Source organism: Leucoraja erinacea, chromosome 16 (assembly GCF_028641065.1).
Source record: "Leucoraja erinacea ecotype New England chromosome 16, Leri_hhj_1, whole genome shotgun sequence".
Classification (NCBI taxonomy): domain Eukaryota; kingdom Metazoa; phylum Chordata; class Chondrichthyes; order Rajiformes; family Rajidae; genus Leucoraja; species Leucoraja erinaceus.
In genome coordinates, this window is record NC_073392.1 from 29,521,856 (window position 1) to 29,545,814 (window position 23,959).

The 23,959-nt window shown below is 42.7% G+C and overlaps 1 protein-coding gene across 1 annotated transcript in view; it reads left to right on the top strand.

The window, feature by feature from the left end:
* Nucleotides 1-4,418: 4,418 nt before the first annotated feature.
* Nucleotides 4,419-23,959, top strand: part of usp4 (ubiquitin specific peptidase 4 (proto-oncogene)) — a 71,944-nt gene continuing 52,403 nt past the window's right edge. Inside the window, exons 1-2 of the mRNA XM_055648028.1 lie at nt 4,419-4,646; nt 22,640-22,767. Coding sequence (XP_055504003.1) covers nt 4,558-4,646; nt 22,640-22,767 — 217 coding nt within the window. The 5' untranslated portion in view covers nt 4,419-4,557. The remainder of the gene's footprint in view (nt 4,647-22,639; nt 22,768-23,959) is intronic.

Below are 23,959 nucleotides of genomic sequence, written 5' to 3' on the forward strand. Positions count from 1 at the left end.
TACTTGTTAAGGGTGACTTGATTATTTCTAATGATCTCAAAGTAAGAAATTTGCATGGGGCGTCTTCATTTACAATTATCAAAGTACAGGTATTTGATTGTCAAACTGGTAGTACTAGTTTATAAAGTAAACAAAAAACCCATTGCAATCTCCTGACACTGCAGCACGTGTGTTTACTGAAAAAGAGGTCAAATTTGTGGAGGCACCACCTCTCTGGGTCTGCTAATTGGAAAACTGGATTAGATGAGCTGAATGGAGACACAAGGAACTGCAGGTGCTGGAATCTTGCGTGGAACACAAAGTGCTGGTTAACTTAGCGGGTCAGACTAAAGAAGGGGCCTGAATGAAACGTTGCCTATCCATGTCTTTCAGAAATGCTGCCTGATCAGTTGAATTACTCCAGCACATTGTATTCTACTACGGATTAGCTGAATGTCTGTTTTGTATGACTTAAATGACTTTTCATTGAATTGAATTATCATTTATTAAATTAAATGGCTGTAACAATTAACAAAAATGTTACACTTGTCAGAATTCAACAGCAAATGAAAATTATATCTGTTTGTCTGCTATCGATCTTAGATTACATTTTTCTTGATGATTTTGCCTCTAAATCGTATATGTCCAGTGTAGGCAACTGTTACCACGAGAAATATTTTTAAGCTATGTAGGCAAGCATGGGAACCCTGCCATTGTTAAGAACATTGTACGAACAAAGATGATTATTTAATTAATTGTTCTTTTTTGTCAATTAATTGGTTATGGGAGAAACGTTAGCCAGGATGTAAATGCAATTTTTTAAACAGTGAATGAGATCTTCCATTTTTACCTGCAGTACCACAAATTTGTTGCTACCTCAGACATTGAACTATGCAGCATTCCCTCTGCACCAAATGTTGCTCTGTACTATTCCCCCATGCAAATATCAGTTACAGTGCTGGTGCCAGCTACTGGGATCATTGATGACCTTGTGTGACTCCACACTTCTGTTTCTCTACTGTGAATAAAGTAGAAAATGATGAACCATCAGTATCAATTGTAAATAGATCTTAAATTGATTAATTTGCATGAAAAAACAAGGTTCATTTTGTTGTGCAGACAGTTTGAATATTAATAATTTATTATATAGCATAAGAGTTTATGTAAGTTGTGATATGCTTTGTTTTAGCCAGTTAGGAATCGATTTGAGATGCCCTCCCTAGTACTGTGCTGTTGTTAACTCTGATCTATGTCAGTAAAACGGCTATGCCTGTTAACTGAGATTTCCAAAGGGATTTCATGTAGAAATTAATACTGCAAGCAAGAAGCTCAAAGATTTTATGGCATTATTATAGGTCATTGTGGCAGTAATTTGTATTTCCAAAAGGAAGAACTAATCCTGAGAAATTCCTTAAACATGCAATTTAAAAATGAAAAATGTCCAATTTTTGTCATGAATAGTATTCTCTTTATCAGAAATGAAATGAGTTCAAGTGTACGGGACACAATGTAATGTGAATTACAACATTAACGGTTTCCTAATGGCAGTAATATCTCTGGGTGATGTAACGAACAAACTAATATGTAGTTACTTTTTACAAATGTCTTGAAATTATAACTTAGTCTAATTCCTAAGTGTAAAAGGCAGATGATATCAGAAATGCCAAGACACCTACTTAATGGACAAAAAAACAAAATGGTTTTCAGTATACATACAAGGCAGTTTCTCAGTAATAAAATTGTTGTCATGTCATCATGCCCTTGCATTTCAGTGATGATGCAACCAAAAAAATCTTGTTCACATTATTTCTGGGAATGTGTGTGTTTGTAATTTTACAGATCAGTAGCAGATGCTTGCTTTATTCTGTGATGAGAAAACATTTGTATGTGGCCTTGTAGATGTTTGATTTTGTTTTGGCAGATATACAGGCAGCAAGTGCAGTCTGGAATCTTTCGGGAGGGAAAATAGCTAAAATTTAAAACATTGATTCAAGTTTGAAAGTGCCTCAGAAATCAAAAATACGGCAGAAATGGCAATGTATTTTATGCGTAATAGCTATGTCTATGCATGCAGGTCCACAAGTGGCATGTGGAAAATAAATTACTGGCAAGACACACTGAAAGCCATTAAGGAGATTCCGTCTTGACATAAATAAATGAGAGAAAGAATGAATACTAATTCATGTAATTAACTGATAGCAACATTTGATTGAATCAAGTGAGAAAAAATCAACAGTATCAACTGGAGACAGAAACAGTGACATTTGTAAAGAGTGCACTGAAAAATCCTTCATTCTGATATGATATGGCAAAGAAAAATAATAAAAGCTCTGACAATATTAAATAGTAACAGAATCTCATGAAATCCTTTATGGAACCGTGAACTGAAATTAGATGTTCTTCGGGTTTAATTCAACGGCTTCTTGAAGACCAATATCCTCAATGACTTGTGAATGGATGGATTGTTTTGGGTCTGGATCCTTCTTCAGACTGATTGTAGTGGGGGGGGAAGACTGGTGGATGGATGAATTATCGTTCCCATTCTAAATGAGCCTGTGAAAGAAGAATTTCCCCCTTCCCCACAACCCCATCCCCCTTCACCATCAGTCTAAGGGTTTTGACCTGAAACGTCGCCTATCCATGTTCTCCAAAGATGATGCCTGACCTGCTGAATTACTCCAGCAATTTGAAATCTCTTGTGTAAATCAGCATCTGCAGCTACTTGTTTCTACATTATGTTCCTTAATTTAAATTTCTGCACAAATCATATAGAAAGGACTCAAAATCCACAGGTGAGGTTAGTTTCGAAAACAAAAGTACTTGTTAATCAGATCTATTTTAAACCCGTGTTATTGCCATGTTCGAGGGATGAATCACAGTTCTCCCTCTGGATGTGCTTAAAAGAGGCCTGTGACAGATTATCATGCAACTTTTGAGTCATGGATTCTGAAAGGGACAAGATTGCTCCCCCACCTATTTACATGCCAGCAAGCTATATAAAAGCATCAGAAACAGAAGGAATAGGTCATATGATCCCTCGAGCCAACCCCAACCATTCAAACTGATCTGATGTTGGCTCAAGATGTTTGAGGCAGGAATCTTGTTGACAAAAACACAAAGCGCTGGATAAACTGTGGGTCATGCAGCATCGGTGGAAGCTTATGGATGGACAATGTTTAACAAGTTTCTTGAACACCACACATGAACCTCAATATGAACTTCTATGGACTGTATTGTGGTTATTGATTTTTTTCATTACATAATATCTATGTGTATTGTGTTTTTGCAGACCTGTTTTGCTGCTGCAAGGAAGAATTTCATTGTTACGTTGTCAGTACATATGACAATTAGACAAGGTTTAGAGGGATATGGGCTGAACAGGTGGGACTAGTGTAGATGGAGCTTATTGGTAGGCATGACCAGGTTGGACCTGTTTCCATGCTGTTTGACTTTGACTTTAAACACTCTTGACTAGAAGATTGAGAGGGGATCTTATAGAAACTTACAAAATTCTTAAGGGGTTGGACAGGCTAGATGCAGGAAGATTGTTCCCGATGTTAGGGAAGTCCAGGACAAGGGGTCACAGCTTAAGGATAAAGGGGAAATCCTTTAAAACCGAGATGAGAAGAACTTTTTTCACGCAGAGAGTGGTGAATCTCTGGAACTCTCTGCCACAGAGGGTAGTTGAGGCCAGTTCATTGGCTATATTTAAGAGGGAGTTAGATGTGGCCCTTGTGGCTAAGGGGATCAGGGGGTATGGAGAGAAGGCAGGTACGGGATACTGAGTTGGATGATCATATTGAATGGCGGTGCAGGCTCGAAGGGCCGAATGGCCTACTCCTGCACCTAATTTCTATGCTTTTATGACTCTTCCACAAACATCAGAAAGGATGGCCATTTCGGAAGGCATCTGGCCTTCCTTCCTAATCTGAGGCCTGTCCTCGACAGAGGTCTCACCTTCATTCCCCTCCGCCCCCACCTCAACAAGTTCAAGGAAGAAGGGTCTCGACTCAAAACGTCACCCATTCCTTCTCTCCAGAGATGCTGCCTGCCCCTCTGAAGTGTTCCAGCTTTTCATGTCTATATTCTCTTCCTAACCATGCTGTTTTGATTCTATGACTATACACTCTTGACTCTTCCTCATCCCATCAGATGGACTGGTCATATCTGAAGGCATCTGGCCTCCCTTCCTAACCACAGGGTTGATTCGAGCTCAACAGTGCTTGCAATGCTTTGACTCCCTTGATGTCCACCTCTGTCTCTCACATCTTGGGTGACAATGCGTACGTCACAGGGAACCCCGCCCCCCGTTACCAGGCAACCGGGTATTGGCAGCCCCGTCTCCCCCGATTGCGATGACGCGCGGAAGCGCGCGCTCGCGAGCACGGAGCTCGCGGTGCATGTGGCGGAGAGGGGATGGGGCGCGCGCCCGTGCGCGCTCGCAAGGCGGACGCAGTGGAAGCTGCCCAGGGGGAGCGAGCGTTGAAGCGATCCCAGAGTGCCCGCCGCCGCGCGTGCGCAGCTGCTGCCCCCTCCTCCTCCCTCGCCCGCCCCCACCCTCTTTTCTAAGCGACTGTAATGGCGGAAGGCGGCGTTCCGGATCTGGAGAGCCAGAAGAACGAGATCGGAAACTTGCTGAAGACGGCGCCTGTGAAAGGAGATGCGTGGTGAGTGTTTGGGAAAAGGAGAGTGGGAGGGTTTGCCGGGGCGAAGGGTGAAGGAGGGTTGGATCTCTGAGGACGGTGGCTGGCTGGCCAGCCGGCCGGGTGTGTGAGGGTGAAGGCGGCCGACGAGGCCCTCCCGGGTTTGCGGGGAGGGGGATATTAAGGAAGAGTAAAGTTGGGCCAACTGAAGATGCTGGCGAACACGGGACGGAAGAGAATTACAGACAAGATAATCTGCCCAGAACCGGTGATAGACCTCACAGAGGAAACAGTTCCAAACAGGCTGGGCCAAAGACTCGGATTATACTTCCACTTCCTAACTCTCTCAGTTCATAGCTCATTGGGGTGTGCCTCTGTACCTCTTGGATGAGGATATTTCTGCATCCACCCTTTCAGACAGCGATCCTCTTTGCTCTGAAACTTCTGCTCATGTCCAAACTCTCTGGTTATGAATCTCTTTAAAGGATTGAATGTTTCCTGTTCGTCCATCATCTCCAGGTTAGGGCATTATGTGCAGAAGGAGAGCTCCAGATTTGTTCATTCTGTGTAGCTCGTTTCTTAAAAAACGACATTATTTTTATTAAACCATGATTCCACCCGTTTTTGTTGGAAAACGTTGTGTTCTTTTGAAAGTTTCTGTTTGATCATTCAGATTGTTGAGGTACCTATTCTATCTGGATCTACTGTCATCACACGCCGAAGGCTGACAGTAAATCCAGATAGAATGGTGGCTTTTTGACTAACACGATTGGAGTAACAATTGGTCTTGAGTTTTATTTTCGGAGTTTCGGAGTCTCAGGTATGAAGTTTTCAAAATAAATATTGTGTCTTAAAGTTCAATCCTTAGAGGGATGTATATAACGTTTTATATCTTCTTTTGAACTAGGGTGTCAAAATTATTCTGTGTGTTATTTAAACATCTAATTTTCTTAGTAGTCAGTTTAATAATTTGACAGCATTTATAAGGATGTAAGTACAAAAGGATGTAGGTTCTGTTAAAATAATTCATTGAGTTTAGGTAGAGCTCGAGAGGAAGTTCTTAGCCAGTTTAAAATTCTAAATGTATTCAAGAACTAGTAAAAATGTTGCCCCTAGCTGATCCAGCTATTCTTTTGTCAGAATTAAATCCACTCAAAGTGTTTGCTGTTGCAGTACTTTTGTTTTTGTGCAGTATATAGGCTGGCAGATTTTAAGTGCGTGTCGATTCTGGAACGTTTGTTCTTGAGAAAGGAATACTAAAACAGCATTGTGTCTGTAAATCCTATATGAAAACTCTTATTAATCTTTCAGAAGGTGTGGGGCAGACAATGAGTATGTTTTTTGTAAAGTGCAGTCTGGGGGCATTGCTGTACTGCTGGCAGCTGTCTCTTTGCTCATTAAGGTGAGGACATCCACACGGGACTACAATGTTTTTCCAGGTTTATCAGCCATTGTCGATAAACAACTCCCATGGCACGGTTAGAAGCAGATCGAGTTGCTGTGCCAAAATAGGCACTTCAGCTCCAGAAAAGCACTTCTGTCACTAGTAATTCATTGACAATTAACTGGTCGTTCATGTCAAATGTAGGTATGCTCAGTCTCAGCAAAAGAGCATGGAGCAAAATTTACTGACTGTATAAGGGGTGCAGTAATTCCATAAATCTGCATAAATGTGAATCTAAAGCCCAGAATTGAAACATAATTATGTATACGACACAATACAGCCTTGTGTACTTTTGTTTTAATACTGAACCACTTGCTGATAGGTGCCATTCTATAACTGGCAGTTCTGCTTCTGAGTGACTTCAATGATACTTTATTGTTACATGTACCTAGGTACAGTGAAATGCTTTGTTTTGCATACAACCCAGTAAAATACAGCAGACCTCAGCTACACAGTACACAAGAGTCACCTCGTTTCTTGTGCCAGAACTTCAAATCACCAGAGAGAAACTTGAGCATAAATTCTAGGTTTGAATGTTGAGTGAATTTATTATCAGGTTCATCTTTAAAATCTTGGCGGTTCGCTTGTACGTCCTCCAACCTCATCTACTGTATCCACTGTTCCAGCTGTGGAATCCGCTATCTCGGCGAGACCAAGCACAGGTCGAAAATCATTTCGCTGAACACCTCCGCTCAGTCCCCCTAGGCCTACGTGATCTCCTGGTTACTAAACACTTTAACTCCCCCTCCCATTCTCATGCTGACCTTAAAATCTGCCCTGGGCCTCTTCCGCTGTCAAAAGTGAGGCCCAACACAAATTGGAGGAACAGCATCTCATACTTCACTTGAACAGCTTATGACCCATTGGTATGAATATTGATTTTTCTAACTTCAAATAACCCTTCCTTTCCCTCTCCATCCCTCCCCCATGCTAGGACTCCAACTAATTCTTCTGTCCTCCTGATTAAATATTACTGATTATATGCCTTATTGTCACCTTCCCCTCCGTTAACAATGAACCATTCTACATTTCCTCATCTGCTTTGACCTGTCGTTTTCATACCTCACCCGTCCATTTCGCTAGATTCCACCTCACCTGACTGAAGAAGGGTCTTGACCCGAAATGTCACCCATTCCTTTTCTCCAAAGATGCTGCTGTCCTGCTGAGTTACTCCAGCATTTTACGTCTATCTTCAGTGTAAACCAGCATCTGCAGTTCCTTCCTGCACTTTAAAATCTTGCTCTTTTGTGACGCTTGTTTAAATACAATGGAGCAGATAATCTGCACGAAAATGAAATTGTTTCCAGTAATTCATACGCCTGGACTGATCTAAGCTTGAGAGCCCTTTAGAAGCATGTGCATGTGAACATCTATTTTTTTTCTTCATGACTATGTGTTACATGGTCAGGTTTTGAGGGATATGGGCCAACGCAGGCAATTGGGACTAGTGTAGATGGGGCATGTTGGTCGTGTGGGCAAGTTGGGCTGAAGGGTCTGTTTCCACACTGTATGACACTATGATGAGATTACTACTTTGCTGAACTCTTGCGCTTCATCCACTGTGGCATCATGGGTCTCCTAGTTGCCAACTATTTTAATTCCCTTTCCCATTCCCACACTGATTTGCCCGTACTCTGCCAAGATGAGGCCAAACGCAACCAAGAGAAACAGCGTATCATATTTTGTCTTGGTAGCATACAACCCAAAAGCATGAACTTTAAATTCTCTAATTTCAGGTAATCGGCACTACAGTTCTCCTCTTCTCTGACCTTTCTCGTGCTCCTTTTTCTACCTAACCCCTCCTCCCATCTCCTATCACCCTGTTTCTTCTTCCTCCTCCGCCATACAGTGCCCTCCAATATGTTGGGACAAAGACCCAATATTGCCAGATTTTATTAAAGGGTATTTTTATACATTTTGGTTTCACCATGTAGAAATTACAGCTGTGTTTGTACATAGTCCCCCCATTTCAGGGCACCATAATGTTTGGGACACATGGCTTCACAGGCGTTTGTAATTGCTCAGGTGTGTTTAATTGCCTCCCTAATGCAGGTATAAGAGAACTCTCAGCACCTAGTCTTTCCTCCAGTTTTCCATCACATTTGGAAACTTTTATTGCTGTTTATCAACACGACGACCAAAGTTGTGCCAATGAAAGTGAAAGAAGACTGAGAACCAAGAATAAAACTGTCAGAGACATCAGCCAAACCTTAGGCTTGCCAAAATTAACTGTTTGGAACATCATTAAGATGAAAGAGCACTGGTGAGCTTGCTAATCGCAAAGGGACTCAAAGACCTCCGGTGCTGATGATAGAAGAATTCTCTCTAATAAAGAAATATCCCCAAACACCTGTCCGTCAGATCAATATGACACTCTTTATGGGTCAGGTGTGGATTTGTCCGCAGAATACTTCATGAACAGAAACACATCAGCTACACTGCAAGATACAAACCACTGGTTAGCCGCAAAAATAGGATGGCCGGGTTACAATTTGCCAACAAGTACTTAAAAGAGCAACCACAGTTCTGGAAAAAGGTTTTGTGGACAGATGAGATGAAGATTAACTTATATCAGAGTGATGGCAAGAGCAAAGTATGGAGAGATGGAACTGCCCAAGCTCCAAAGCATACCATCTCATCTGTGAAACTGTGGTGGGGGTGTTATGGCCTGGGCATGTATGGCTACTGAAGGTACTGGCTCACTTATCTTCATTAATGATACAAATGCTGATGGAAGTAGCATAATGAATTCTGAAGTGAAAAGACACATTTTATCTGCTCAAGTTCAAACAAATACCTCAAAACGCATTGGCCTGTGGTTCATTCTACAGCAAGACAATGATCGCAAAAATACTGCTAAAGCAACAAAGGAGTTTTTCAAAGCTAAAAAATGATCAAATCTTGAGTGGCCAAGTCAATACCTGATCGGAACCCAATTGAGCATGCCTTTTATATGCTGAAGAGAAAACGGAAGGGGACTAACCCCCAAAACAAGCATAAGCTAAAGATGGGTGCAATGCAGGCCCAGCAGAGCATCAGCAGATAAGATACTCAGCAACTGGTGATGTCCATGAATCGCAGACTTCAAGCAGTCATTGCATGCAAAGGATATGCAACAAAATACTATACATGACTACTTTCATTTACATGACATTGCTGTGTCCCAACCATTATGGTGCCCTGAAATAAACACTGCTCTAATTTCTACATGGTGAAACCAAAATGTATAAAAATGGGCTTTATTAAAATCTGACAATGTGCACTTTAACCACATGTGATCTTTTCTATTACAAACATTATGGAGAGCACTGTATATGTGTACATGGGTTCCCCATATCTCATTCCCCCTCCACCCCACTGTTCAACCCTCCCCTAGCTCTGTTCCAATCTGATATTATCCATTTAGTTTGATTCTTTACCTTTTCCTGTCAGATTCCAGAATCTGCAACCTGACTTGCCTCGTCTGTATCCTGCTGTCAATTGCTTGTGCTTGCCCCACCCCTTCCCCAACTCTTTACACTGACTACTTCCCCTTTTCTCTTTCGATTTGGTGAATGGTCTCAACCCGACATGTCAACTGGCCATTTCCCTCCATAGATCGAACCTGACCAACTGAGTTCCTAAGTTACTCTCCTTATGTTGCTCTGCTATTCTTAACTATTCAGCGCATTCTTCACTACTTCCAATTTGCTCTTATCCGATGCTGTCTTGCAATAGTACATGCCACAAAATAATAGTGCGTCCCTCTATTTGACTACAGGGAGATATTGGAAAAATGTGCCAGTGCAGAATTTCCTAACACAAAAATCTTTTGAATAACAAACCTGTTGACTATTTTTCAAGGAGAATTTAACATTTCTTTTTCTTCTTTTCCCTACTATCCAATCCCTAACATGTACTGATCAAATCTATATGAAAGGAAATAATCAGGAAAAAAGCAACAAAATTATCAGCAGCATGGGGAGTATTTTTGGAAAGAGAAATTAGGTTAGTGGTTGAGATTAAGATCTGTAGGATCTGCTGATCCACCTTAGAAAGCATCTGGTCAGGATGCATCACAACCCTGGAGAACATGGTTAGATGATGTTTTGGGTCCAGACCCTTCATTCTGAAACATAGTCTATCTGTATTCTGCCTGACCCACATTTACTCCAGCATTTTGTGTCTTCCCTCTGAAGTTCCTTGTTTTGATATTTCCTTTATTTTTTCAGCTGGTCTCTTCTCGACAAGGTTTTTGAATGTATCATCATCCAATTAAAACCATATTCTCTATAATTCTCCCTCGGGACTTTTAGCCTACAACATTGGGATACTTGTATTTACAGATAATGAACAAACGCTTACAGCAGAATTATTGACCACATTTGCTCTTCTGCACCTATGCATTTCATGCTGCAAGGTCTCCTCAATCAATCAAATCAGTTTTATTTGTCACATTGCACATAAAGTGCAAGTGAAATGATTTTGCCAGCAGCGGTACAATGATAAAGAACACCCAAAACACACTAAAAATTTAACACAAACATCCACCACAGCATTCATCACTTTGAGTTGTCTTGCTCATTAAGACATTGTGGTACAATAATGCTACAAGTTTTAATTTTTTTTGTAACAGAAACTTCTTGTCCTACAATTTAAAAAAGATTGTGCTTTGTACTTTCTGAAGCAAAATACTACCAATGTATCCATCAAAGTCTGTGAGGGCACATACTTAATACATTTTACAATGAAGATATGAACACGCTGGTTATTGTAAGTTGTGAACATCCTTGATTGTCACAATGTGTGCTGGAGCATGAATTTCAACATTACAATACACATTTGTTACATCAGATAAGTCTAAGATTCCACGGTTCTCTTGGGTCCGAGGCATTATAATGTGGTGCATATCTTTTCTTTTAGTTTTAATTTGTGTAATGTGAAAGAAATTGGGTAACGTTTCTTCTCACTACTGTTTATCAGAAATGGCAAAATATCTTTAAAAATAAATTCCTCCCAGATTATAGTCCAATAAAAACTGGACTTCCAGACATGCTGACAGCTTTGAAATTAAGACCACGCGTCTGTGCAATTACTTAAGAGAACTTGCATCATATCAGCTTTCTCCCGCTTAGTAAATATTTACGCTGCCTTTAGTGGCATTCATATGAATATTCATTTGCATTAGGAGCCATGCCGTAATATATTTCTGTAAGAAAATATTGAAGCGTTGTAACTAAATGTGAACAAGTTCATTTTGAGTAGAGCGACGTTGGAGGAACTCAGCGGGTGAGGCAGCATCTATGGAGAGAAGGAATAGGCGACGTTTTGAGTAGAGACCCTTCTTCAGTTGTGAAGAAGGGTCTCTACTCAAAACGTCGCCTATTCCTTCTCTCCATAGATGCTGCCTCACCCGCTGAGTTTCTCCAACATTTTTGTCTACCTTCAGTTTTTCCAGCATCTGCAGTTCTTTCTTAAATAAAAAGTTCATTGTGGGTGTTTGCTCATTTTTGCACACTACCAAGAAAAATTATTTGGCTGCGAGTATCATAAACAAAATCTGTTTATTACCCATTACCCTAGTGTTCCCATGCATCCACCACCTTTGTCTGTCTTGGTGACAAAAGTCAGGAATTTCATCAATGCTGGTTATTAAACCTGGGGATTTACCACAGCTCACCCTATTGACATCATTCTTTCAAGTCAATCTACCATGTCAGTTTCTTTCTCAATGTCGACATAGTCAATTACATATATAAAACAGTTTAAAAACTTGCAGAACGAGTGCATATCTTCAGGGCTCTCACAACTTTTTTTCCCTGTTGCCAGCCGGGCAACCGTGGCAGCTTTTTAGGTTGCCAAATGACAGTTTACGTCGTCATTTAAGACGGTTTGCATTACGCGTGCGACAATGTGCTCGGACGAAGTATGTAGTTACCAGTTGGAATTATGCTTAATGAAGCATTCACATATTATTTCTGCTTCAAATAAAGTCACAAACTAAACATATTCACCAATCAAAACATATATACCACAATGACAAGCAGCAAAATTATAATACAGTATCTCAACTCTTTTTACACATTGCAATTAATGCAATTTCTATTAGTTCTTTCCACTTCCAAACAAAAATGTGGTTGGATTATTCAGCGTATGATCAACCTGTGTCAATAAATCCTGGACCATGGTAACATATATGTTTAAGCATGCACACTACAGATTGATGCAAGCATGTTTTCTGTGAAGGACTGAAAATTACCATGACATGGCCATAGCATAGGTCGTTATTGCTATTGGTACAGAAATACTCTCGCTTCCCACATAATTTATCCATAACAAAATATACAGGTTACAAGGAAATTTCTAAAGGCATTTTATGATAATAGCTGTTAAAACCGACTATACCCATCTGACTGGTTAAACATTACACTAACTGACAAGAGATGGCCAAAGAACATAACTGCAGCAAATGTTCTTTTTGGTAATATGTTTAAAGGTGTCAAAACGCCACATTACCAGACATTCAGATTAGATGTATGTGTTGTGAACAGCAATGAAGGTACCCAGTTTCAACGCACCAAATTTAAAAAAAAATTTGATAAACGCTGTTTCCATCATTCCCACTTCAGAATTAACGTTAAAGTTTCAACTGAAATTTCTTCTGACCAAATTTGTGATGTATATGACCGACTAGAAGTAAAACCTGGATAAATCCAACATATAGTTGTGAATGTTGCTTGTAAATAACCACAGTACTGATACTCCAAAATAAGAGCATTGATTTGCCGTTAAAATTAATTCTGTAATAACGTGTCAACGGTAGCAGTGACAATCGAATACTGCGGTTTTAATGTCTCACGTGTTCACAATTTAATTAATCCATCTTTATGGACTAAAACAAATAATAACATTGGGAATTAAGACACATTTGATTGCATTCCATTATCAAACATAGTCAATTTTCGCTCTGAAGACATTTCCAGCACAATAGTGTCAGGGGGTGTGTGAATCGGTGTGGGCGGATTGATCGCGGGGGGGGGTTGAGAAGGCAATCGGTGCGGTATGGATGGATTGAGGCAGGTGATTTAGTACGTGTTGGTTGGAATATGTAAACTTGTGAGGGGAGAGAGCACGGGGGGTGTCAGTGGTGTTGAATGGGGGGGGGGATGGATGGGGGGGGTATCAGTACAGGATGAATGGGGGGGGTCAGTACAGGATGAATGGGAGTAGTCAAAAATGTTGGAGAAACTCAGCGGGTGAGGCCGCATCTATGGAGCGAAGGAAATAGGCAACGTTTCGGGTCGAGACCCTTCTTCAGACTGCTCCCCCCATTCTTCTTGAATGGGGGGGTTCAGTACAGGATGGATGGGGGGGGGGGGGGAGGAGATCAGCGCAGGATGAAGGGGGGGGGAAATCAGTACAGGAAGAATTGGGGGGGGGGGGGTCAGTACAGTGTGGATCGGACGGTCTGTGCAGGATGAATGGGGGATCACGACATAATGAATGGGGGGATCGACACAGAATGAGGGGATCAGTACAGGATGAATGAGAAAATCAGTACAGGATGAATGGGTGGATCAGTACAGGATGAATGGGCGCATCAGTATAAGATGAATGGGGGATCAGTAAAAGTTGAATGGGGGATCAGTAAAAGATGAATGGGGGATCAGTATAGGATGAATGGAGGATCAGTACAGGATGAATGAGGGGATCAGTACAGGATGAATGAGGGGATCAGTACAGGATGAATGAGGGGATCAGTACAGGATGAATGAGGGGATCAGTACAGGATGAATGGGGGGTATCAGTACAGGATGAATGGGGGATCAGTACAGGATGGATGGGGGGGGGGTTCAGTAAAAGATGAATGGGGGATCAGTAAAAGTTGAATGGGGGATAAGTAAAATATGAATGGGGGGTCAGTATAGGATGAATGGGGGATCAGTACAGGATGAATGAGGGGATCAGTACAGGATGAATGAGGGGATCAGTACAGGATGAATGAGGGGATCAGTACAGGATGAATGAGGGGATCAGTGCAGGATGAATGAGGGGTTCAGTACAGGATGAATGGAGGGGAAGTGCAGGATGGATAGGAAGGAGGGTCAGTACAGGATGAATTGCGGGACCAGTGTAGGATGGGTGGGTGGCAGGAGAATCAATGCGAGGTGGAACGCAGGATGAATAGATTGGGGGAAGATGGGGAGGGGAGCACAGGGGATGTCAGTGAGGATTGAATAGAGGGCGTAATGGGGATCAGTGCGGGATGGAGAGGAGGGGTCCCAAGATAAGGGGAGGGAGGGTGGAGGGGGGCGTACGAGAGAGAGATAGAGGGGAGGTGGGGAGGAAGGAACAATATCGCCCCGCTGCCTTGACCGTCCCTGTCCACCGGCAGGTGATGCGGTTGGGATGTCCTCACCACCGCCTCCCCTCCTCTGCCACCCAACAGAAAGGTGCGGGACCAAGCTGCTTCAGACGGTGGAAGGAGGCCTCCCCCTCCCTCCTGGCCCCGGCTTGCGGGAGGATTTGTTTTGAAAGCGCAGTTAGCGGATTTGCCAGCAGCAGCCGCTATCAGGGCGGGCGGGGTGCAGGAGGAGATGGAGCCGCTGTCGCGGCTGCTGCTGCTGCTGTGCGGGGCCCGTTATTCGCTCCGACCCTTCGTCACCCTGCACGTAGTATCTTTGCCCCGCAATACAGCCGTCGCCGACATGAAAAGTCACGTTCCTTTTTTCCAGAGATGCTGCCTGACCTGCGGAGTTACTCCAGTTTTTTGTGTCAATCTTCAGTATAAACCAGTATCTGCAGTGCTAAGCCAGGCAAAATGACTTGCCGTTTAGGTTGCCCGGCGGCACTTTGGGTGGTCAATGTGTGTTTTTTTGTAAACCATCACCTGCAGTTCCTTGTGTCTCCATACCTATCAGCATGTTCTTCTATTGTACCTTAATGTATTCCTTCAGCATTCACTTAATGGACCATTGCAGTTCATTTAAACAATATATGCAACTACATTTACATTCTGACCATTCATCTTCTTTTTTGGATTTATTATTGAAATATCTTCTCTATGTTTAATTAATGGCCCTTCAATCAATTCAGTCCTCAGATTTTGCAGTTACATAAAAAAAGCCCCATGGTAGGCTGCTCTGGAGAATCGCATGGGAGAGATAGCTGAATGGATGGAAAATTGGCTTCATGGATGGAAGCAGAGGGTGATGGTGGGGATTGTTTCTCGGACTGGAGGCCTGTGACTCGTGATGTGCCTCGGGGTTCTGTGCTGGTCCTGTTACTTTTTGTTATCTACATCCAGTAGATAAGGTTGTCAAAAATGCTTTTGGTACATGTAGTTAAAGTGCGCATTGTCAGATTTTAATAAAGACCATTTTTATACATTTTCGTTTCACCATGTATAAATTACAGCAGTGTTTATACATAGTCCCTCCCACCATTTCAGGGCACCATAATGTTTGGGACACAGCAATGTCATGTAAATTAAAGTAATCATTTTTAGTATTTTCTTGTATATCCTTTACATGCAAAGACTGCTTGAAGTCTGTGATTCATGGACATCACCAGTTGCTGAATGTCTTCTCTGGTGATGCTCTGCCAGGCCTGTACTGCAGCCATCTTTAGTTTAGCCTCTGTATTTCTTGCAGTCATCTTGCAGTGTAGCCTTTATTTCTGTTCATGAAATTTTCTGCGGACAGTGGTCATTGACAAACCTGACTCCTGAAGAGTGTTTCTGATCTGTCGGACAGGTGTTTGGGGGTTTATAATAAAGAATATTGAGAATTCTTCTGTCATCAGCTGTGGAGGGCTTCCTTGGCCTGTCATTCCCTTTGTGATTAGTAAGCTCACCAGTGCTCTCTTTCTTCTTAATGATATTCCAAACAGTTGATTTTGCTAAGCCTAAGGATTGGCTGATGTCTTTCTAACAGTTCTTTTTGTTTCTCAGTCTCATAATGACTTCTTTGACTTTCATTGGCACAACTTTCGTCCTGATGTTGATAAACAGCAATAAAAGTTTCCAATGGTGATGGAAAGACTGCAGGAAAGAGTAGTTGCTGAGAGCTCTCTTATATCTGCATTAAGGAGGCAATTAAACACACCTTAATTGCCTCCTAAGGGAGCAACTACAAACGTCAGTGAAGCCATGTGGCCAAAACATTATGGAGCCCTGAAATGGGGACACTATGTATAAACACAGCTCTACTTTCTACATGGTGAAACCAAAAGGTATAAAAATACCCTTTAATAAAATCTGACAATGTGCACTTTAACCACATGCAGGGCTCGAAATTAACGGTTGCCAATGGCCACCTAAAGTCCTGGCGGGCAACCTAAAAGCTGTGTCATTTTGCCCGGCTTGGCCCCCCTCTCTATCTCTCTCTCTCTCTGCTACTCTCCGTCTCCGCCCGCAGTCCGGGTCTCCATTCTCCAGCTGATACTCCTCCGCCGGCACAGCCGATCGCTTTGCACATCCGCACTGCCACGGCCAGCACATCCTCCTCTGCACATACGCACTGCCACAGCCTGCACATCCCCCACCCCCATGCACATGCGTACTGCCACGGCCACTGGTCGGCGCCAGGCACTTTCCCCCTCCCTTTGCATTGTGGGAGATCTGGCCACCATTGTGATCCGGTTGCCGCCTCGTCGTGACTGCTAAAACCCAACGCAGAATCACTCCCTGGAGCTGGTAGACAAAAATGCTGGAGAAATTCTGCGGGTGAGGCAGCATCTATGGAGCGAAGGAAATAGGCGACATTTCGGGTCGAGACCCTTCTTCAGATTTATGTGGGGGGGGGGGGGGGGGGGGGGGGGGGGGGCAAGAAGAAGAAAGGAAGAGGCGGAGACAGTGGGCTGTGGGAGAGCTGGGAAGGGGAGGGGAAAGAAGGAGAAAGCAGGTACTACCTGAAATTGGAGAAGTCAATGCTAATACCGCTGGGGTGTAAACTACCCAAGCGAAATATGAGGTGCTGCTCCTCCAATTTACGGTGGGCCTCACTGTGGCCATGGAGGAGGCCCAGGACGGAAAAGAGTTGGAGCTGGAGTAACTCCTTGCAGTAACTCTTGCTTCGTGGTTTCCTAGTCCTCCAAAAATATTCCAAATGTAATTTAAACTGGAGGTGGTGGAGGGTGGACTTGAGCAAAGAAAGATTATTGGGGGAAAAAAGAGTTACCTTAAATTTAGTTGCGTCCGGTTGGGTAACTATGGTAGGGTGAAGACTATTCCATGCTTTAATTGTGCGGGGGAACTCCATGGAGCAATGGACAAGAAATTGGATGACATTTTGGGTAGAGACCCTTCTAAAACCCTCTGGGTTTAGTGTTTTTAGTTTAATTTAAAGATACAACACGGAAACAGGCCCTTCGGCCCACATAGTCCACTCCAACCACCGATCACCCGTACACTAGTTCTATCCCACATATTAACAACGTAAGTCAAGAGTGTTTTATTCTCTCACGTACCCAGTTAGAACAATGAAATCCTTATTTGCAGCAGCACAACAGAATATGTAAACATAGTACTTTAAGCAATGTTATAAACGAGAAAACAAAACAGTGTATGTTTATATAGATTGGTTGTTTCCTACTAACCAACTGTAGTGCTTGTTAGTAGTTGCTCCGCCTAATATGCGATTTATATTAGCAAGAGCTTGCTTACGTGATTCAGTCTGAGTAGCTGTTAGGTACTGTAACATTCTGCAGACCACTGCTGTAAGTGGACTTTAATAAATGTGTGTTGTATTTTGATATATGATAAATATATAAATTCACATTAGGGGCAATTTTATTTGTGTGTGTGCGTATATGTGTATAATACATATACCCCCACACCAGGCACGTGCCGTCAGGGTAGGCCAAGTAGGCACTGTCTACCCTGACTAAAATTATGAAATGGCAATTGTTAAATATAAATAGTAATCGAAATCGGTCTCTTAGGTAGGCATAATTCTCCGTGCCTTTTAACCGCAGCACTTGTAACACGCGAAGGTCTGTGCAGCCCACGTGTCGTCAGTGCTGCTTCTAGCCGAGAATGACAAGCGGGGCTGAAGGCAGCTGAAATTCTGCCTTTGCAGTACTGCGCATGCGCAGCAGCGCAGGTTTCTTGGCGGGTTTTTCAAATATGGATTGTCATTATTTTAAGAGTATCTTAGGAAACAAAGAGTGAAGAATGGAGTTTGTGTACCAATAACGTGGTAAGTACATTTCTTGATGCTTTATGTTTTTAAATACTGTATTTCCCGGGGTGGGGGGAGCTCCTTTCATATTGTTTGAGGAGTCTGGCCCGGGGTAAAGTTGCGGGGAGGGCAGGAGCATTGTGAAGGAGGGGATCGGGGCCAGTAACCCACTTGCGACGCGCCGGGCACGGAGCCACCGCATTGTGGCCGGGGAGTAAATTAGCTCGTGTGGCTGCGAGTGGCCGCCGGGACCAGGCAGCCCCTTCTGCCGGTCCCTGCTCACCTCGGGCAGTGCTCTCCGTCTGAAAGCCTCTCTCCTGCCGCTCACCGGCCTCACTCATGTCAGCCGTTTCCCACAAATCCTTAAATTTTGACAGCGCGCTCAAGGGACCAATTGAGGTTACTCAGCTGTCCAAATTTAAGGATTTGCGGGAAGCGGCTGACATTAGCGAAGCCGGCGAGCAGCAGGTGAACGATGTTCAGATGGAGAGCACTGCCAGAGGTCAGCGGACCGGCAGAAGGCGCTGAAGTGACAGCCGGGTCCCGGCGGCCGCTCGGTGCCACCTAAGCTGCTTCCTTCCCCGGAAGTGGCGGCCAGTTCCGCTGTCCATACCCGGAGCGCTGTGGCAGCGGTGAGTGAGTCTGACATGCTCTCCTTCTCAACACTCCTGCCCTTCCCGCATCTTTAACCCCTGGCACACACTCTCCACACGCTGTGAAAGGAACCTTTCCTCAATTGGTCCCTTGAATTAGTATTGTCATTCAATAAGATAACTGATTCAACTTGTCCCGCGGTGTGCTCCCGTTTCACCATCTCTCCACCTGCCTTCATCCTCCGTCCCCCACCCATTCAGTAATTACAAAAAGAAGGAGATTTAGAAGCCCTGGGAAAATTGAATTGCTACTTATTTTATTTTTTTTATGGAGAGAACAATCTGTGCATGCGCGGTTTAAGATTTTTTTTTTAAAGCCGACTAACTGCCTACCTTGAGTAATTACTCACGGCACATGCCTGCCCCACACACACACAATTTCCCTCCTGGGATTAATAAAGTTCTATTGTATAGTATCGTGTGGGGAGGAAGGAACTGCAGATGCTGGTTTAAACCAAAGATACACACAAAAAGCTGGAGTAACTCTACAGGTCAGACAGAATCTCTGGACAAAAGGAAAATATTATGTTTTGAGTTGGGTCTGAAAAAGGTTCCTGCACACCTTTGGAATGTGGAAGGAAATGAGAGCACCCGGAGAAAACCCATGCGATCAAAGGGAAAAGGAGCAAACTCCATACAGCCAGCAGCCATATTCAGGATTAATTCCGGGTCTCTTGTGCCTGTTAGGGCCTGTCCCGCTTTCCCGAGTTATTCACGAATTCTCCTGATTAAATGTTGCAATTTTTCTCCTCGACTATCTTTTTAGTCGTGGACATTTTTTTGCCGTGCGTGAAAAAACGTCCCGACTTACCTGATGCCCCGAGTACCTACGGCTGACATAACGAGCCGCTACGGTATATCTACAGACTTCGATGGCCTCCTACGGACCCGTTACGAACATTCTCCGAGTTTGAATCAGGGGGAAAACTCGGGATGATTTGTGAGCAGCTCGGGAAAGTGGGACAGGCCCTTTAGGCAGCAACTTTATTTCCAATGTACTGCCCCATAGTCTTGAACTGAATTAAAGCATACAATAGCTGTAAAGGGAGACATAGCATGACTTGGAGGTCTAAGACTGAAAATGGATAGGTTTTTTTTTAGTAACCAAAGTTATCAACGTATAATTTTTTGTGTGTTGGAAAACAAAATGTAGTGGCACCGCTAGTAGACTTGCTGCCTCACAAGCCAGAGATCTGTGTTCGATTCTGTCCACGGGCACTGTCTGTTGAATTTGCACATTCTAAGCGTGTGGGTTTCATCCCACATCCCAAAGACGCATTGACTTTGTAGGTCAACTTGTGTCTGTAAAATTGCCCCTAATGTGCAGGGAGTGCGTGATGAAAGTGGGATAACAGAACGTGTGAATGGGTGGTAGACAGAAAAGCTGGAGAAAATCAGGGTGAGGGAGCATTTATGGAGCGAAAGAACAGGCGATGTTTTGGGTCGAGACCCTTCTTCAGACTGATGTCGGGTGGGGGGGGGGGGGCAGGAAAAAGAAAGGAAGAGGCGGAAACAGTGGGCTGTCGGAGAGCTGGGAATGGGAGTGGAAGGAGGGAGAAAGCAAGGTCTACCTGAAATTGGAGAAGCCAATTTTCATACCGCTGGGATGTAAACTACCCAAGCGAAATATGAGGTGCTGCTCCTCCAATTTACGGTGGTCCTCACTTTGGCCATGGAGGATGCCCAGGACAGAAAGGTCGGATTTGGAATGGGAGGGGGAGTCGACGTGCTGATCCACCGGGAGATCAGATTGGTTATTGCGAACTGAGTGGAGGTGTTGTGCAAAGCGATCGCCAAGCCTGCACTTGGTCTCACCGAGGTTGATCATACTCTGAATAATCCAACCACATTTTTGTTTGGAAGTGGAAAGAAATAATAGAAATTGCATTCATTGAAGTGTAAAAAGAGTTGAGATACTGTATTGTAATTTCGCTGCCTTGTCATTGCGGTATATATCATTTCTTGATTGGTGAATATGTTTAGTTTGAGACTTTATTTGAAGTAGAAATAATATGTGAATGCTTCATTGAGCATAATTCCGACGTAACCACGCACTTCATCCGAGCACATTATCGCACGTATCATGCAAGCTGTCTTAAATGACGACGTAAACTGTCATTTGGCAACCTAAAAAGCTGCCTAGGTTGCCCGGCTGGCATCAGAGAAAAAATGTTACGTGAGAACCCTGCACATGTGATTTTTTTTTTCTATTACAAATCCCAAATTGTGTGAAACCGTCAAATAAATAAATGATGGGTCCTTATCCCAAACATACGGAGGGCACTGTATAAGACATTGGTGAGGCCACATTTAGAGTGTTTAGAGCTGGCACCATTATAGGAAATATGTTGTCACGCTGGAATGGGTACATAGAAGATTTACAAGGATGTTGCCAGGACTAGAGGGTCTGAGCTATAGGGAGAGGTTGAGTAGGCGCTACAGGTCTCTTTGTTGCCGGACCAGTAGGTTCAGGAACAGCTTCTTCCCTGCGGCTGTAACACAACTTAACTCTGCACCTTGGTGATTGCCAGTCACCCCCCCCCCCGGACACTCCTTCCCCCAGAAAAATTGCACTACTGCTACTGTATGTACATATATATATATTTTACTGTTCCACTATTCTATGTTCGCTCTTCTGGGTGGGATACTAACTGCATTTCGTTGTATCTGTACTGTACACTGCACAATGACAATAAAAATTGAATCTGAATCTTAATCTGAGATGCACAGTCTCTTGCCCAGAGTAGGTGAATTGAAGACCAGAGGACATAGGTTTAAGGTGAAGGGGAAAACATTTAATAGGAATCTGAGGTAACTTTTTCACACAAAGGGTGGTGGGTGTGTGGAACCAGCTGCCAGAGGAGGTAGTTGAGGCTGGGACTATCCTAATGTTTAAGAAAAAGTTAGGTACATGGACTGGACACATTTGGAGGGATATGGACCAAACGCAGGCAGGTGGGACTAGTGTAGCTGAAGGTCCTGTTTCCACACTGTATCACTCTATGACTGTCAAATCGATAGGTGACGCTTCAGGTCGGGTCTTAAAAAGGTTCCCAACTCTAAACTCACTTATCCATTTTCTCTAGAGATGTTGCCTGACCTGCTGAGTTACTCCAGCATTTTTTCTATCTTTTGCACCCAAATTAGCTGAATTACTATTTTTTTAATGAGTTGACTGGGGAAGGATTGATGTCTACACTTAAGTAGATATTTGCTAACTTCTAATTGTTGGTCAATAAAAGCTTATCTGCCTATTCAATGTACTGGTATTTGCAGTACGACTGGTATGAATAGGGGTATGATGTAAAAGGGCTGCCAGAGTCTGGAAACAAGCTCGTAAGGAAACACATATTACATGTAAATTCAAATTGTGGCCTTTCTTTCCACTTCCCATTTTCATTACAAATTGATGGATGTAATAAAGTTTGAAGGAATGGGCACATTACATAAACGCTATTCATGTTTATTATTGTTTATATTTTTTTTTGTTGGGCTTGAGTGTTGGATACAAAGGCCAGTACACCAACAGGAAAAAAAATATCTGGAAGCAATACGTTGTATTGAAATATTACCTGCTCCTGATGCCAACTCGTGGACAGAAAATACATAATTGTTGACAATTCTGTCACATTTGGAGGCACACAAAGGGCCTGGGGGAAGATCACTTGAATCTCTACTGACTTGGGGTATTTACGATAGGTAAGAGATGAAAATAACTTCAAATCTCTAAATAACATCTTGGATGTTTTGTATTTTCAGGTACCTTATAGACAGTAGGTGGTTTAAGCAATGGAAGAAATATGTGGGTTTCGACAACTGGGACATGTACAATGTGGGAGAACGTGGAATGTTTCCAGGCCCAATTGATAATTCTGGGCTTTTTGCAGGTATTCCAAGCTTTGATTTATTTATAAATGTTGGAACTTAAAATTTGTTTTTGGTCATGGTTCTATTAACCGAGGCTTTGATTACCCTCGTTAATCACTTTGCAAAAGTTATGTATCAAATCTAAGGAATCTTGTTTATTTGAACACTAAATACCTATTATCTTTTTGGAATTTATTTCAAAAATCTGGTGCGGAATTGAAAAGCAATCGTTTTTGCCGGGCTGTTGCAGATCCAATTTTTATCTGATTTTTGTGCCTTGATTCTAGCATTTAAAACCTGAAATGAAATTAATTTACATACTGTACATCAATGTTTGCAAGTGATTCTAAGTAATGAGGCGCATTAAATATTTTGTGGACAGAAGCAGGTAATTGCAAAGAGACACGAAGTACGTAAAATTGTGAAAGATGAGAATTACAAGTGGGGTGTTGTGAGAACATTCACCTTGGATCCAAGAAACTTGCATCAGAAAATATTCTCCTTGTGGTGAATGTGCAGAAACAAAATAGGGGTAATCGGATTTGTATGATCAAATTTTATGTACTCACTAAAAGCTAGTATGCAGGTATACAAAATAATCAAAGGTCAATGAAATCGTAAATTGTTTCCTCAAGGCAACTGAAATACAAAAAAAAGGTGAAGTGATGGTTTTTCATTTGAGGTACTAAGTCCACTTGTGAACACAGGCTAGAGAGGCCAAGTCAATGGATATTTTTAGGGCAGAGATAGATAGACTCTTGATTAGTACGGGTGTCGGGTTATGCGGAGAAGGCAGGATAATGGGGTTGGGAGGGAGGGATTGATATGCTTTTATTGAATAGTGGAGTAAACTTAATGGGCCAAATTACCTAATTCTGCTCCTATCACATGAACATTACACCTTGGGGGAGAGTTTCCATGTGTGATGAACTGATTCATCCCTCGCACCTTTCACATAATTGTGTTGTAAGGATGAGTTGCAAACATTTTGCCTGTGTTCCCTTGAGTTTACAAAAGCAAACTAATTTTACCTTGTAAAATTGTTTTTTTTTTACTATACCAATGACATGCAATTCTACATTGACAGATTTCAAAATCCATGAAATTCACTTCCCACATATGCAAAAAATGTTGATTGCGAACACAAAATCTGATTTTAATGGCTAAAAAAAGTTGTGGAGGCCTGGATTAAGAGAGCACGTACAGTGTAAT